The sequence below is a fragment of the Rutidosis leptorrhynchoides genome, chromosome 11 (genome assembly GCF_046630445.1).
Source record: "Rutidosis leptorrhynchoides isolate AG116_Rl617_1_P2 chromosome 11, CSIRO_AGI_Rlap_v1, whole genome shotgun sequence".
NCBI lineage: Eukaryota > Viridiplantae > Streptophyta > Magnoliopsida > Asterales > Asteraceae > Rutidosis > Rutidosis leptorrhynchoides.
Window position 1 is genome coordinate 121,069,902 of NC_092343.1, and position 13,438 is coordinate 121,083,339.

Genomic DNA, 13,438 nt, shown 5'->3' on the forward strand with positions numbered 1-13,438 from the left:
TAGTGTAATTAAAATAAATATTTGTAACACCTAATTATTTTGATTACTATTATTATCATTATTATGAACACGATATAAAAGACGATTAAAAGCTATTAAACGAAACGATTAGGAAATAATGGGTAAGAGTATCATGATGAAATTAAAATATTATAAGATATTGATTTAGATAAAATTATCGTTCTTATTATTTTTATCATTACTATTATTATTAAAAGTATCGTTAGTATTAAAACTATCATTTTAACAAAAATTATCATTTTAATAGAAATGTCATTGTTACTATAAAATATCATTATTATTATTATTTTAAATAGAATTATTATTTTAAAGATAATATTAAAAATTATCGTAAATATTAAAGTTATCATAATTAGAATTATCGTTTTATCATAATGTCATCTTAGTAATTATAAATATTGATATTTTTATAATAATAATTATTATTACAAAATAATACAACTTTTACTTACTATCATTATAGATATTATTTTATCAAATAAATATGTGATACAAACATATTTTACTACGTGTAATAACTTACTTTAATAATACCTATCATATTATCTTTATGATATTAAATGAACCCTATAAATTTTATTACTTAATATATATAAAAGTATATTTTATTATAAAAATTTAATATAAAATTTTATTTATTAATAAATAAATTATATTATTTACTCTAATAAATCTTTTAAAAATATTTAAAAATATAAAACGACGATATTTAAACTATATATTAATCATGTATAGATTTTTGGAAATTATTTTGAGTCAAATTTACTTTTGTTGACTTTTGCATATTAGTCTCGAGCATTAGGATTGTGGTACACTATGACTTGACCTAATTTGTTAGACAAATATTGACCAACACATAAATATATATAATTAATTTAGGTTCGTGAATCCGAGGCCAACCTTGCACTTGTTCAATGACGTTATATGAATTTTTACTACGAAATACAGTATGGTGAGTTTCATTTGCCTTTTTACCCTTTATATTTTTGGGACTGAGAATACATGTGCTTTTATAAATGTTTGACGAAATAGACACAAGTAATTGAAACTACATTCTATGGTTGAATTATCGAAATCGAATATGCCCCTTTTTATTAAAGTCTGGTAATCGAAGAATTAGGGAACAGACACCCTAATTGACGCGAATCCTAAAGATAGATCTATTGGGCCTAACAAACCCCATCCAAAGTACCGGATGCTTTAGTACTTCGAAATTTATATCATGTCCGAAGGAGGATCCCGGAATGATAGGGGATATTCTTATATGTATCTAGTTAATGTCGGTTACCAGGTGTTCACCATATGAATGATTATTTTTGTCTCTATGCATGGGACGTATATTTATGAGAACTGGAAATGAAATTCTTGTGGTCTACTAAAATGATAGAAATAAATGATTATGATAAACTAATGAACTCACCAACCTTTTGGTTGACACTTTAAAGCATGTTTATTCTCAGGTGTTAAAGAAATCTTCCGCTGTGCATTTGCTCATTTTAAAGATATTACTTGGAGTCTTTCATAGCATATTTCGAAGAACGTTGCATTCGAGTCATTGAGTTCATCAAAGATTATTATTAAATCAATTTATAGTGGGATAGTGGATATTATGAAATGGTATGCATGCCTGTCAATTTTCGAAGTAAAGAAAAATTGTCTTTTAAAAACGAATTCAATGTTTGTAAAATATATCATATAGAGGTCAAATACCTCGCAATGTAATCAACTATTGTGAATCGTTTATAATGTATATGAACGGGTCCTTTCACATATTAAGAGCAATGGGAGTGGGGGATGTCACTTACCCCGTCCCCTCTTCCGTCGCCAGTCACCCCACTCCCTCCCCACTTCACCTTGTTCCGTCGCGGGTCTGTCAGTCGCCTCGGTAACGCAAAATGCACCCTGAATAAAAAAAATACAACCGTTGCATTCTAGCCGTTGGGGTGTTTTCCATTTTTTTTTTTATTTTTTTTACTTTCTATATATCTACAACATATACACAAACACATTCACAAACACAAATCTCATTCACAAACACAAATCTCATTCAAAAAAAAATGTCAAATTATTATCATCCACAATGGAGTCCACTCTCACCCTATTCACCCGGATCAGCTCAAGGTTCTGCTAGTGGTGGTGGTGAGGCTAATCTCGGTTTTTCAAATTTTGCCAATTCACAACAATCAATGCCACAAATGTCTCCCGAGCAAATACAAGCGTTTATGTTGTGGCAACAACAACAACAACAATACAAGTTCCACAAACACAACAAACACAAGTTCAACAAACACAACAAATACCACAAGCACCAAAACGCAAGTCGAGAGCAAAGGCTAAAGGAAAAGAAGTTGCGGTCGATTCGTCTCAACCTAGAAGACGAACTGAGTACTTGTGGGAACCCGAAGATGAGCTACGTTTAGCTCAATCGTGGATTGCGGCTTCTGAAGATCCAAACCAAGGCATTGATCAAAAGTCATCTTCATTTTGGAACGTGGTTATGAATGAGTACCATTCTAGGGGTCCACCTTACAAACGAACAAAGGATATGTTGACCTCCAAATGGACAAAAATGAATGAATGTTGCAGAAAGTATGGTGGAATCGTGAGTCGTCTCAAACGAGTTCCACATAGTGGCGAAGGTGATGTCAATTTCAAGAACGTTGTGATGCACAATACAAGGTGGAGACGTTTAAGAAGTTTAACAATTACCTAGCTTGAGAATTCCTAAATGACAAGCAAAAGTGGAACAATCCGACTCCACTTAAAACAAGCAAACGTGATTGTATTAGTTTGGATGATTGTGATCTAGATGAGGAACCGGAAGAACCGGAAGAGAATCCAAATGCGGAGCTATATGGGGAGGATGCAACACCACGACCTCCCGAAAAATCAAGAAAGTCAAAATCATAAAAGACGTCTTCGAGCTCCGCCGCTTCCGCAAGATCCTCGTTTGATGAAAGTGCAAGCGGCACTTTTGAATCAATGACTAGTTACTTTGATTTGAAAATACTACAAATGTCTACGGTGGGAATGGATGAAGAAGATGCACAAGTTCTTCAAGCGAAGAAAGCGGTGATTCGGGCCAAGCTTCGAACTGGAAATTGAAGCGTTTCGTATTTGTCTTTAATAAATAGGAATTGTAATGTTTTTTTATTTATTTATGAATTGTAATGTTTTTTTTTTTAGGAATTGTAATGTTTTTTTTAGGAATTGTAATGTTTAATTTTTATTTTAATGGAAGTTATTTATATTTATGTTAATTTTTATATTTATATTCATTTATGTTATATTTAAAATCATAAAAAAAATATAAACTGAGACAGAGGTCACCACTCTCCACTTTTTCTGACTCAGCAAGTCAGGCCTGAAATGCCAAGTGACCTCAGTCACCACTCCCAGTGCTCTAATCATTGTCCTTATTAGTCAATTTACCATCATAAGCTCTAGCTCGAGCTTGTTACCAAACACTTATAAAAATAATAAGCTTCAGCCCCAATCATAAGCTTCAGCTCCAACTATAAGCTTCATCCCAAGTTAGTTTCATCCAAAGTCCAAACACACCCTTAATAGAGGTAATGATGTAATTTTCCCTATTATAAGCTCCTGTTTTATATAAGCTACTGCGAGGAGTATATTTTTCAAAGCTTATATTGTTCATAAGCTTTTAAATAAGCTTCTACCAAACAATATAGTAGCTTGAGCTTATTAAAAAAAAAAGACAAAATTTCATTCCTCGTCCCTGAACTTTACATCAAATTTGACTCAATATCCTTTTTCTTTTTTTGTACATTCCTCGTCTCTGATGTATCAAAAATCTACATCACTCGTCCTCCCGTCTACTTTCTGTCAAAACATGCCGTTACCTCTTATCACGTGCATATCATGTGGGGGTATTTTAGTCTTTTGATGTTTTCTTCCCCAATCTGATCTTCTTTCTCAAATAAAATATACTACTACTAAAACACATAGTACAAGTACTCAATTCATCTTCATCTTTATCTTCACGCTACACATGAACAAATCCAAATACAAATACAAATACAAATACACTCAAATCCAAACCACATTAAACGATTAAATCTAATAAATTTACAAATATTCCATTAAAAATATCAGATCTCTAGGTCATTTCAATTTTCATATTAAAATGATGAATCTGAATGTAAATTAACATAAGAACCCAAAAAAATAAATTAAATCCAAACAATTAACTAAATCAAATTCAAAATGAGAGCCAAACATCATCATCATCAAATTCAATAACCATATCTCGTTTCCTGTCGGGTCAAGTAGTCCTTTGTCTTCTCGCTCAACTTTCTCGGTGGTCAACACCGGTCAAACGAGCAGATCTACTCAAATCGCCATTAGATCTGCTCTTACTCAAACTAGCAGATCTACTTGAATTGTGTAGATCTAACAAGCGAAAGAAGTCCGGTACCGTTGCCAGAAAATACAAAAAAAAAGAAAGAAGAAGAGAATAAACTGAAAAATGGAGTCACTTGAAAAGGGTGAAGTCCGGTACCGTTGCCTGATGTTGAGTCTGATTTTAGGGTTTTCTTCAAATACAAAAGGTTGTGTGAATGTTGTGCAGGAGAATACAAAACGTTGTGTGAATCGACGCATATTTGTATATGTTTATGGATTTGTATATATTCATATCAGTTATGGATTTGTGAATCTGGCGATTTATTTTGATGATCTAATTTTGAATCTGATGATAATGATAGATATTGGTGGATTATATGGAGATGACAAAATTAGGATTTTGCAGAATGAATTAGGGCAAGTCAAGAGAGAAGTAAAAAAGAGAAGGGATAAGACAAACTGACTAAAATACCCCCACATGATGTGCACGTGATAAGAGGTAACGTCTGGTTTTGACAGAAAGTAGACGGGAGGACGAGGGATGTAGATTTTTGATACATTAGGGACGAGGAACGCACAAAAAAAAAAGGACATGGAGTCAAATTTGATGTAAAGTTCAGGAACGAGGAATGAAATTTTGTCTAAAAAAAATAAAAAAAGCTTAACTTCTAATAAGCTAGTGTGCGAAACATACCCAATATATAATTATATAGAGGGTATTTATGTTTTTTTTTTTTAATTTAGCTATTAAAGTTAATTTATTTCATCAGCTTATAGTTTAACTCAACTATCGCATTTTCCGGAAGAGGTAATATGTCCAAGGAGATGGCGGTTCATCGGCATTCGGAAGAGGTAATATGTCCAAGGAGGCTTTTGCGGCATTCGATGTTATGATGACACGGTTGGCGGGAGAAAACGTGGCGGGTAACGACTCCACTTGTGTGTTATCTTACAAGATTGAGAATCGATCCCGAAAGAACTCTTTGAAGGAGACGGTCAATGCAAAATTGAAAAGGCGGGTCTCAGAGGTTGATTATAACGGTCCGTTATCTTTCTCCGGTTGTTTTATTTCTATGTATTGTTGTGTATGTATTGATTTATACTCCATTGATTAGTTGTTTGTTAGGTTTTTTTCGGGGTGTTAGAGAGGCTCGTTTATAGATTTTTTAGCTTTGATGGTTACTTTCTAGGTGCGAGCTTCCCCGTTTCCCCCGTGGCCATTTGTATTCTCTGTTGAGGGCGTTTTCCTTTAGAAATCGACGTCGTTTCTATATAAGTATTCGCTTTTTCGCCCAAAAAAAAAAAGAACTATCGCATTTTCCAAAGGTTATTTCTTCAAAAAAAATTACTGTAATTTTATTTATAGAAAAAAAAACGATTGAAGCTGTTGAAGCTAGAACTCATAACTGACACTACTACAAAAAAGGGCTTTGCAAACCTGTTTTTTGGGGCTTCCAAACCGGTTTTATAACCGGTTTGTATCCATAGGGGTGTGTAAAGTCCACACCGGTTTTAAAACAGGTTTGCAAACTCCACTTTCGGAACCGGTTATTTATAAAAAATCGGTTTGGATTCTAAATTTAAAAAAAAAAAAAAATATTATACAGCTAATCTTCATCTTCATCGTACGCTAATAATCTTCATCTTCGCTAATCTTCATCCTTTCTGTCATCGATCTTCATCTTTTCGCTAATCGATCTTCATCTTCATCCTTTAATTAGCTAATACAAAGAACGTACACCAGATCTGGACTTTAAAACAAATAAAAATACACGAATCGAAAACAGATAAGCAAATTAAAACAAAGACTTTAGAAATCGAACCTGTTTACGAATAGAATCGAATCTGTTTAAAAATAAGTAAAATAAAACAACGATGGCTAATAAAAATTGAACCTGTTTACGATGGCTAATAAAAATCGAATCAAACCTGTTTACGATGTACGATGATGGCTAATGAAAATCGATGAACTTGAATGAATTAATCGAACCTGTTTACAGCTTTATTTAACTCGATCAATTGAAAGAATGGAATACGGAACTTTTCAATATAGGATTATTAATAGATAATGGGAAACAACTTAAACTTTTCAAGATAAGGAATAGCTTTCAACTTTTCAACTTAACTGCTCAAGGATATAATAATAGAGAATGGGAAACAGCTGGCTATTAATTGGTTTCAATTACTTTAAGTTTAACTTTTTCAATTCATTCGTACCTAACCCGCGCCTTAAAAGGGAGAAGGGAGACCGGTTTTAAAAAATAACCGGTTTGTAAAGTTGGAACCGGCTTTTTGAAAAAACCGGTTTGGAAAGTATACTTTCAGAACCGGTTTTTATCAAAAACCGGTCTCCCATTTCCGTGTAAAATAAAACCGGTCTCGATTACCCTTTGGAACCGGTTTTTTATTTATGATTTAAAAAGAGGTTTGAAAAAGGGGTTTGCATTCTCAAGTTTGTAGTAGTGTGAGTTGTCGAATACACTCGTAATAAGACTATATTATCACAAGTAGTCCCATCTTATATCTTATCTCATATCATTTACAAGGTTACCAAAAATTGTTCCTTCCATCGAATTGGTTTCGAGTTTGTGCACTTAGCTTTCATGTGGTCAAATTGAGTACTATTTGACTAGAATATTCCTCTCCTTTTATTGATTATTATAAGTACAAAATACAGTTTATGTCCTTTACATGAGTCGATGGTACAACTAATGAATAACCACCGTACAAGCTTTGTTAAAACGTTTCAAAATGTTGAGGTTCATGTTATTTACACATGTTTTTCATGAGGTCCACTAGTTATGTTATAAGTTAACTCAATTTTATTTTGTTTTCTTTTGCTTGCAGGAACAAGTATCAAGCCCTTTCAATGCACAAATACAAGAGTTTTGTGAATCAGAGTTATTCCTAGTAACTAAACAAAGCTCGGAACTTTCGTTTCGCTTCAATTGTTGCTACGATGAACAATCCTCGTACACCAAACGCTCCGATTTAGTAGAAAACGCCACATACACTACTGCAATCGCCCCTATAGCCAACGACATCTCTTTAATCTTTGAAGAAGATCTCATAGATAATGACATTTCAAACTTCTCAAAAACTTCACATTTCACCAATCATCAATACCCTTTTAGTAATCAAGACCGATATGATACATCTATGCTCCAAAACAAAATATGTCATGATCCTATGTTTGCATACCCTTGTGCTCTTTCAAATGATCATGTTGTCCCTAAATTCGGACCAACATCGTTTACAACATTTGGTGTAGAAGACGATACATCTTCCATATTACCTTTTAGGTCCACACGAACGAATAAATCCTTATCTTCCAACTACTCTTTTGTCGACTCAACCGAAGGTTTTGGGACTAATGACGAAAACTCATTCTTAACAAATGACATTCAAACTCGTGACCAAGAATTCACAGGGGAAAGCGACCGAATCTTTTGCAATGATCCTCTACTACACTCGCACAACGCTAACAAACTGGAGCAGGTACCTCTAGCAAGCTTGTATATTAGTACTATAGGATTTTGCTAACGATCGTTAGTGTGCCTTAAATGATTGTACTTCTTAATAACCACCACATAAAACATAAAAGTCAAATTAATCATCATATACAACTATTTGATGAACAAACGATAACCCTAATAGGTGTCGTTAGCAAAATCCATTACTATATAAGACTGAATTGTTTGTGGTTTTTTTCTTTGGTAAATTTTGTCTAATCTGTTGAAATTTAAGTTAATTAGCAATGAAAGCCGGAATCTAGTAAACCAAGGCGGAAACCCTACAACACAATTGGGCTTAGAAACCTTTGGATTCACCAACAAACTTACAAGCGAAGAAAAGAAAGTGAAGATCGAAAAATACATGAATAAAAGAAATCGGAGAAATTTCAACAAGAAAATCAAGGTAAAAGTTAACTACATTCAATAAATTTCCTTCATTTAAGTATCTCCGACGTAAAAATGAACACTTGATAATGAGTTGAGAGCAACTTTAGCTGAAAGTTGCTTATTTGCTCGCGGGCTAGTAATAAAATTACAACTTTCAAAAAAAAAAAACAAAGTGAAACCCCGCACTTTGTTATGGGGTGTTTTATTAGAATGTGGGAAAATGAACGAGAAAAATAGAGGGTAAAAAGGTTTTAAATAAACTAAAGATTTTGAACTCAAAAAATGGAAAGGGAAAAAGATGTTAAATAATGAAATATTGAAAAAGAAATTATAATTACCAAAATACCCCTGTAAACAAAATAGGGAGGTTATTGTTCACGGGGGTAAGATAGTAATTAAACATCAACGCAATTAGTGTAAGAGTATAATATAAGGCCGCACTTAATTAACAAAGGATCATTCTCTTAATGATATAAGGAACTTTCTACCAAAAAAGTTAGAATTCAGGCCTCATTTGAGCTAATGAAATGTTGATATTTGTGGTGGATGTACATAGTATATCATAGTATATCTGTTAAATTGTAAGTTTGTTATTGTAAAATAAAAATAAATAAAAAATAAATAAAAATAAAAACACAATTAAATTTGCTGTAAATTATGAACAATGAATCAAAAGATATATAGCAAATACAATGAAACGCTAACAACTAAGATAAGCAATTTAGAGAGAGTTTGAATTGTTAGTTGGTGATCCCTAACATTTTCTTGTGTTTAACCCACTAATTATCTCGTGTTTCAAACTCTGTGTAGTACGAATGCCGAAAAACTCTTGCAGATAGCCGACCACGAATAAGAGGAAGATTTGTAAGGAACGACGAGTTTGGGGAGAACCTTACGACAGACAATCGTGAAGAATATATTAGAGTATAAATAGGTTATACGGCTCAAGTCCGTTTTCAATTCGACAACAATGGAGAAGAAAAACGAATGCTTGAGAATAGTATGAATCATACGGCTTTGATACCATATTAAAATAGAAACCACGTGAAGTATATTGTATTATTAATTCGCTTTTAATAGAGATTACATAATGAAACTCTAATAAACCTAAAGCTCTAACGGACCCTAAGCCCATAAACAGACTTGGGCCGTATAACCTATTTATACCGTCATAGAAGTATAGAACCAACACCAGTCAAGATGGAATGTCAAGTTATGTATATTAGAAATTATGAACAGAATGTTAGGACTTAAACCTGCAACCGAACAAAAGCTTACACTTATGACCGACTCCTACGTGCCACAAAGAACGCAAAGTAATGATTTACATGTTAAAAACTGATTTCATTTTGTTGTAATAATCAACAAGCCAACCCTCAATGAGATCGACTTCTGACGCCCTTTGCTCCACCAACCAATCAGGATCATCATTCGTAGCTGCTCGCAGATCCAAGTGATGCGCACCTAAAACATTCGGAACTCATCCATGATCTCCATACAAACTCGTTTTGACTACAAGAGTCAAATGTATTAAAAGTGTGACTTGAATGTTACCTTTTTGTGTCACAAGAGCAACTACACTGTCTGATATGTTCTCTAGAACACTGCAACATAGACCAATTGGCAAATCGATACATTTTAAACCAGTCTTACATAACACATTGCAGAATACCGATTAACGTTTCATACCATCATATAGTACTTGTTACTTGTAAATTGTAATTAAGTGTCCATGCCAAAACGAATAACGAACGTTATATTTTTTAAAGAAAATATATGTGCATCTTGCTGATCCAAACAATGTATATAGAGTGTTATGTGATTTTTTTCAAGATGATTGGTTGTAAAGAAAGATAGAGAAGTTACCCGCCCCCGCTCCATGGATCTAAGAGACCATTTGAAAAGATGATGTTGCTTCCAAATGTTTTCAGGACAGACTTGTAATCCTACATAGAGATTAACAGTTAACAGTAATAATAAAATTAAAAAATAAAAACATTATACAACATGATCGACGTAAATAACATCTAACAAACTAGATTAACGGTCACACGCTATTAGAAGTGAATGAGTACGGGATTATAACAAGTTGCGTTAACAGAGGCATTTATGAGACATGTGCGAAATGCTCAAGCGAACAGGGCCCATAAATTTGAAAAGCCCAAAATTTCGAAAAACCTATATAATAATCCGTTAAATTATATATTTTTCACAAATCAAGTCATAAAAATTCATTTATCAAACAATTTAATCGCGCAAGATTTTTTCAATTGATACCCTTTTTTAATATTATTATCTTTTATGTGCCCGTTCATTTGGTCTCGAACAGGGACTATCAAATTAATGAGACGGGACACCGCGTTGACATCTTGTATGAACTAATCAGATCATTAATTCGAATAGAAGATTGATAAGAACTTCTTACATGTCCACCAAATTGTGTAGTTATCCAGGTGGGCCTAGGAATCACACGGAATTCGTCCCAGCATGTCTGTGCGTATGAACTAAAATTAAATTCCCATTCTGGAAACATGCTCGAGTTTCTGTTACTTGACATTGGCATGACCATTTCAGTGCATGCCTGCAATATACAAAAGATAGTAAAGCTACGTAATACGTCGTCATAAAAATAATCTTACATGTGATCCGAAACATAGGTTAGCGCTACTCGGGGTGTACTCTGTCGGGACTTTTGAAGGAGTAATCGACAACTCGGGGAGTAATCTAATTTTTATACATTTATATAATAAAGTTCAAAATTTTATGTGTAATTAACAAGCAATTCATAAACATAAACGTTAATATAATTGTCTACAACATATCTCCTTTGGTTCATTTTGTTCAAGTACTCTAAAAATTTAATTAAAATTCGTATTAAAATGTTAGACCGACTATAACTGACTGAATCCGACTTTGAACAACTAAATCCAGTTTTGACCCATCGACCGATTTTGACCAATTAATTACTAGGATTTTGGAAAATCGGATCGGCCGGTTCCTAAAAAGGAGTAATTGGCATTAATCGGGGAGTTTTACAACACTGGGTAGCTTTGTTCTACAATGCAAATTAATCTACTGGGTACCTTGTGAAATCAGAAACAGTGTTTGATAAGTCTTAGTCATACGAAACAACTTGCATACCTGCCAATTCCAACCCATTGTGCCATACGGGTCATCATCCAATTCAAAACATTCTGCTTCTCCGGTGTAATTGTAATACACACTTATTCCTTTAGAGATCCGATCCAAAATGCTAGTCCCATCTGGAGCACTGTCTATCTCTGTACAAACCTATCGAACAAACAAATTTACTTACCAGAATAAAAGGAAAATAAAGTAGTTAGTCCAATTGATAATGCTTTAAAACCAGGGTTCAAATCATACAAATGTTAATCTTGAACAGAAAGTTATCACAGATTTGTGTGACAAATTTTGCAAAGTCCAATGCGCATTATTAAAAAAGTGAAAACAACATAAAAAAAATGACTAACCTCTTTTATCGGGTATGCAGGCAAAGGCGCAACAAAATCTGCCGGGTAAGGGTAATTCGCCATCGCCAAGTACTCATATGTTGCGTACAACCAGTTAACGAAATCATCGATGCTCTTTAGTTTCCCGTCATTTATATCTTAAAATGAAAATCTCATACGTGAAAACAATTTGTTTCGAATGAAGTAAACTTGCTAAGTACCTGCATAAGTGAAATGTCTTCGCAAGATAATCAAGACCGTTTGCTTTCTGACCAACGTAATTTATAACATCCCAAGACTTTTTGATCGTGTCGAAACAATTTGGGCTTTCTTGCTAGCATACACAATAAAAATAACAGAAATTAGCTTAAACCTTGTATGCTCAAAAGGTAAAACACTAAACTATGATATAGAATTTGACAAAATCAGTCACGGACTTTAAAATCGTTGGAGATAATATCATAATATGTGTATAAGGGCACAATATCCTCAAATTGAAGTATTGGTGCAGATGAAGCAAGTGCACCGATAACAATATGAGGATATTTGAGCCTCATCCATGCTGCCAACACTGCCGAAAACAGAATATAAAGAAAAATAATGTTATATTATATGAAACAGAAATAAATAACAAATGTACAAACTTTATTCATACTTACTTCCACCATACGATCCACCAAACAAAACTACAGGGGAAGCTTGTGCAGACAGATTTTTTTTCAAATCTGTTATCAAAACAGCGTAATCCGCAAGTGCTTGTTCAGCTGTTAAATATGCTAAAGTAGAAGCATTTTTAAATGCCTGGTCGAAGCTCCCGTACGGCATTGACTCGCCATAATATCGATGCTACATTTTCACAGTAAAATTAATGATTTTTCTAACGGCTTTCCAAAAAAAGAAAAACAAAAGGATTTTTCTAACGACAGGCCTAAGGGTTGTCGCTCAGGTGCTTAAAAAACTTGAACGTAGCAGTTATGTTGACTTTTAGATGGCGGTTATTCAAAATTTACATGTATTTTAACCATCTCAACGACAACCCTAAGGGCTGTCATTAAAAAAACCTAAATCATATAATATTGTTATAATGCTTAGTGTAGGATTAGATTAGTTACTTCAGGGAAGATGACCATTGCACCGAAACGAGGGGCAAGTTCCCAAATAAAACCCGTGTTGTCAGCGAACCATTCGATGTCCCCTTCATTGCCACAATAAAGAAAGATGGGACCCAAAGGGCCCACCCAGTGATAGTTATTAATGAGATAACGTTGTTGGAATGTTGCAGAAAAATATCGTATGTCGTAAGTGTAGGAATGTTGCAGAAAAATATTAGTTTTCGTGGTTTTGCGGAAAAAGCGATGAGGGATGCGACGAGATTCGGTTGAAACGGTGAGGATTGATAAGATGTACAAAATTGAGATCAAATGGAACAGCAACAGTTTAAACTTACAGATATTTTTATAACTAAATACAGTAACTAAAAATACCAGATTTATGATCTACTTGCAGATGAACTTATGAACAAACAAGGAATCCACCTATAATCCTACATGTACCAAAAAGATGACTAATTTATACATCCAGTAAAAATCAGTAGAGTTGCAGACAGATACATTATACAAAATCTATAATAATTATGGAGTATTGATGAATATGGTTACTAAGAACCCTAGAAATTGATTA

At 33.5% G+C, this 13,438-nt stretch overlaps 2 protein-coding genes across 3 annotated transcripts; one reads left to right on the plus strand and one right to left on the minus strand.

The window, feature by feature from the left end:
* The first annotated feature begins 7,087 nt into the window (after nt 1-7,087).
* Nucleotides 7,088-9,971, plus strand: LOC139876564 (uncharacterized). Of its 2 annotated transcripts, XM_071863900.1 has the most exons (4): nt 7,088-7,145; nt 7,234-7,884; nt 8,134-8,304; nt 9,099-9,971. In XM_071863900.1, the coding sequence occupies exons 1-4, from the start codon at nt 7,098-7,100 to the stop codon at nt 9,216-9,218; spliced, it is 990 nt and encodes a 329-aa protein (XP_071720001.1). In that variant the 5' UTR covers nt 7,088-7,097; the 3' UTR covers nt 9,219-9,971. The 2 variants fall into 2 exon arrangements, with proteins under 2 accessions (XP_071720001.1, XP_071720002.1); XM_071863901.1 differs by lacking the exon at nt 8,134-8,304.
* LOC139877781 (uncharacterized) lies at nt 9,487-13,018 on the minus strand. The gene is made up of 10 exons (XM_071865203.1): nt 12,871-13,018; nt 12,418-12,604; nt 12,196-12,329; nt 11,979-12,092; nt 11,780-11,902; nt 11,430-11,579; nt 10,714-10,869; nt 10,155-10,234; nt 9,843-9,892; nt 9,487-9,752 (listed from the first exon to the last, which is right to left on the minus strand). The coding sequence occupies exons 1-10, from the start codon at nt 12,886-12,888 to the stop codon at nt 9,613-9,615; spliced, it is 1,152 nt and encodes a 383-aa protein (XP_071721304.1). The 5' UTR covers nt 12,889-13,018; the 3' UTR covers nt 9,487-9,612.
* Between the last annotated feature and the right edge of the window lie 420 nt (nt 13,019-13,438).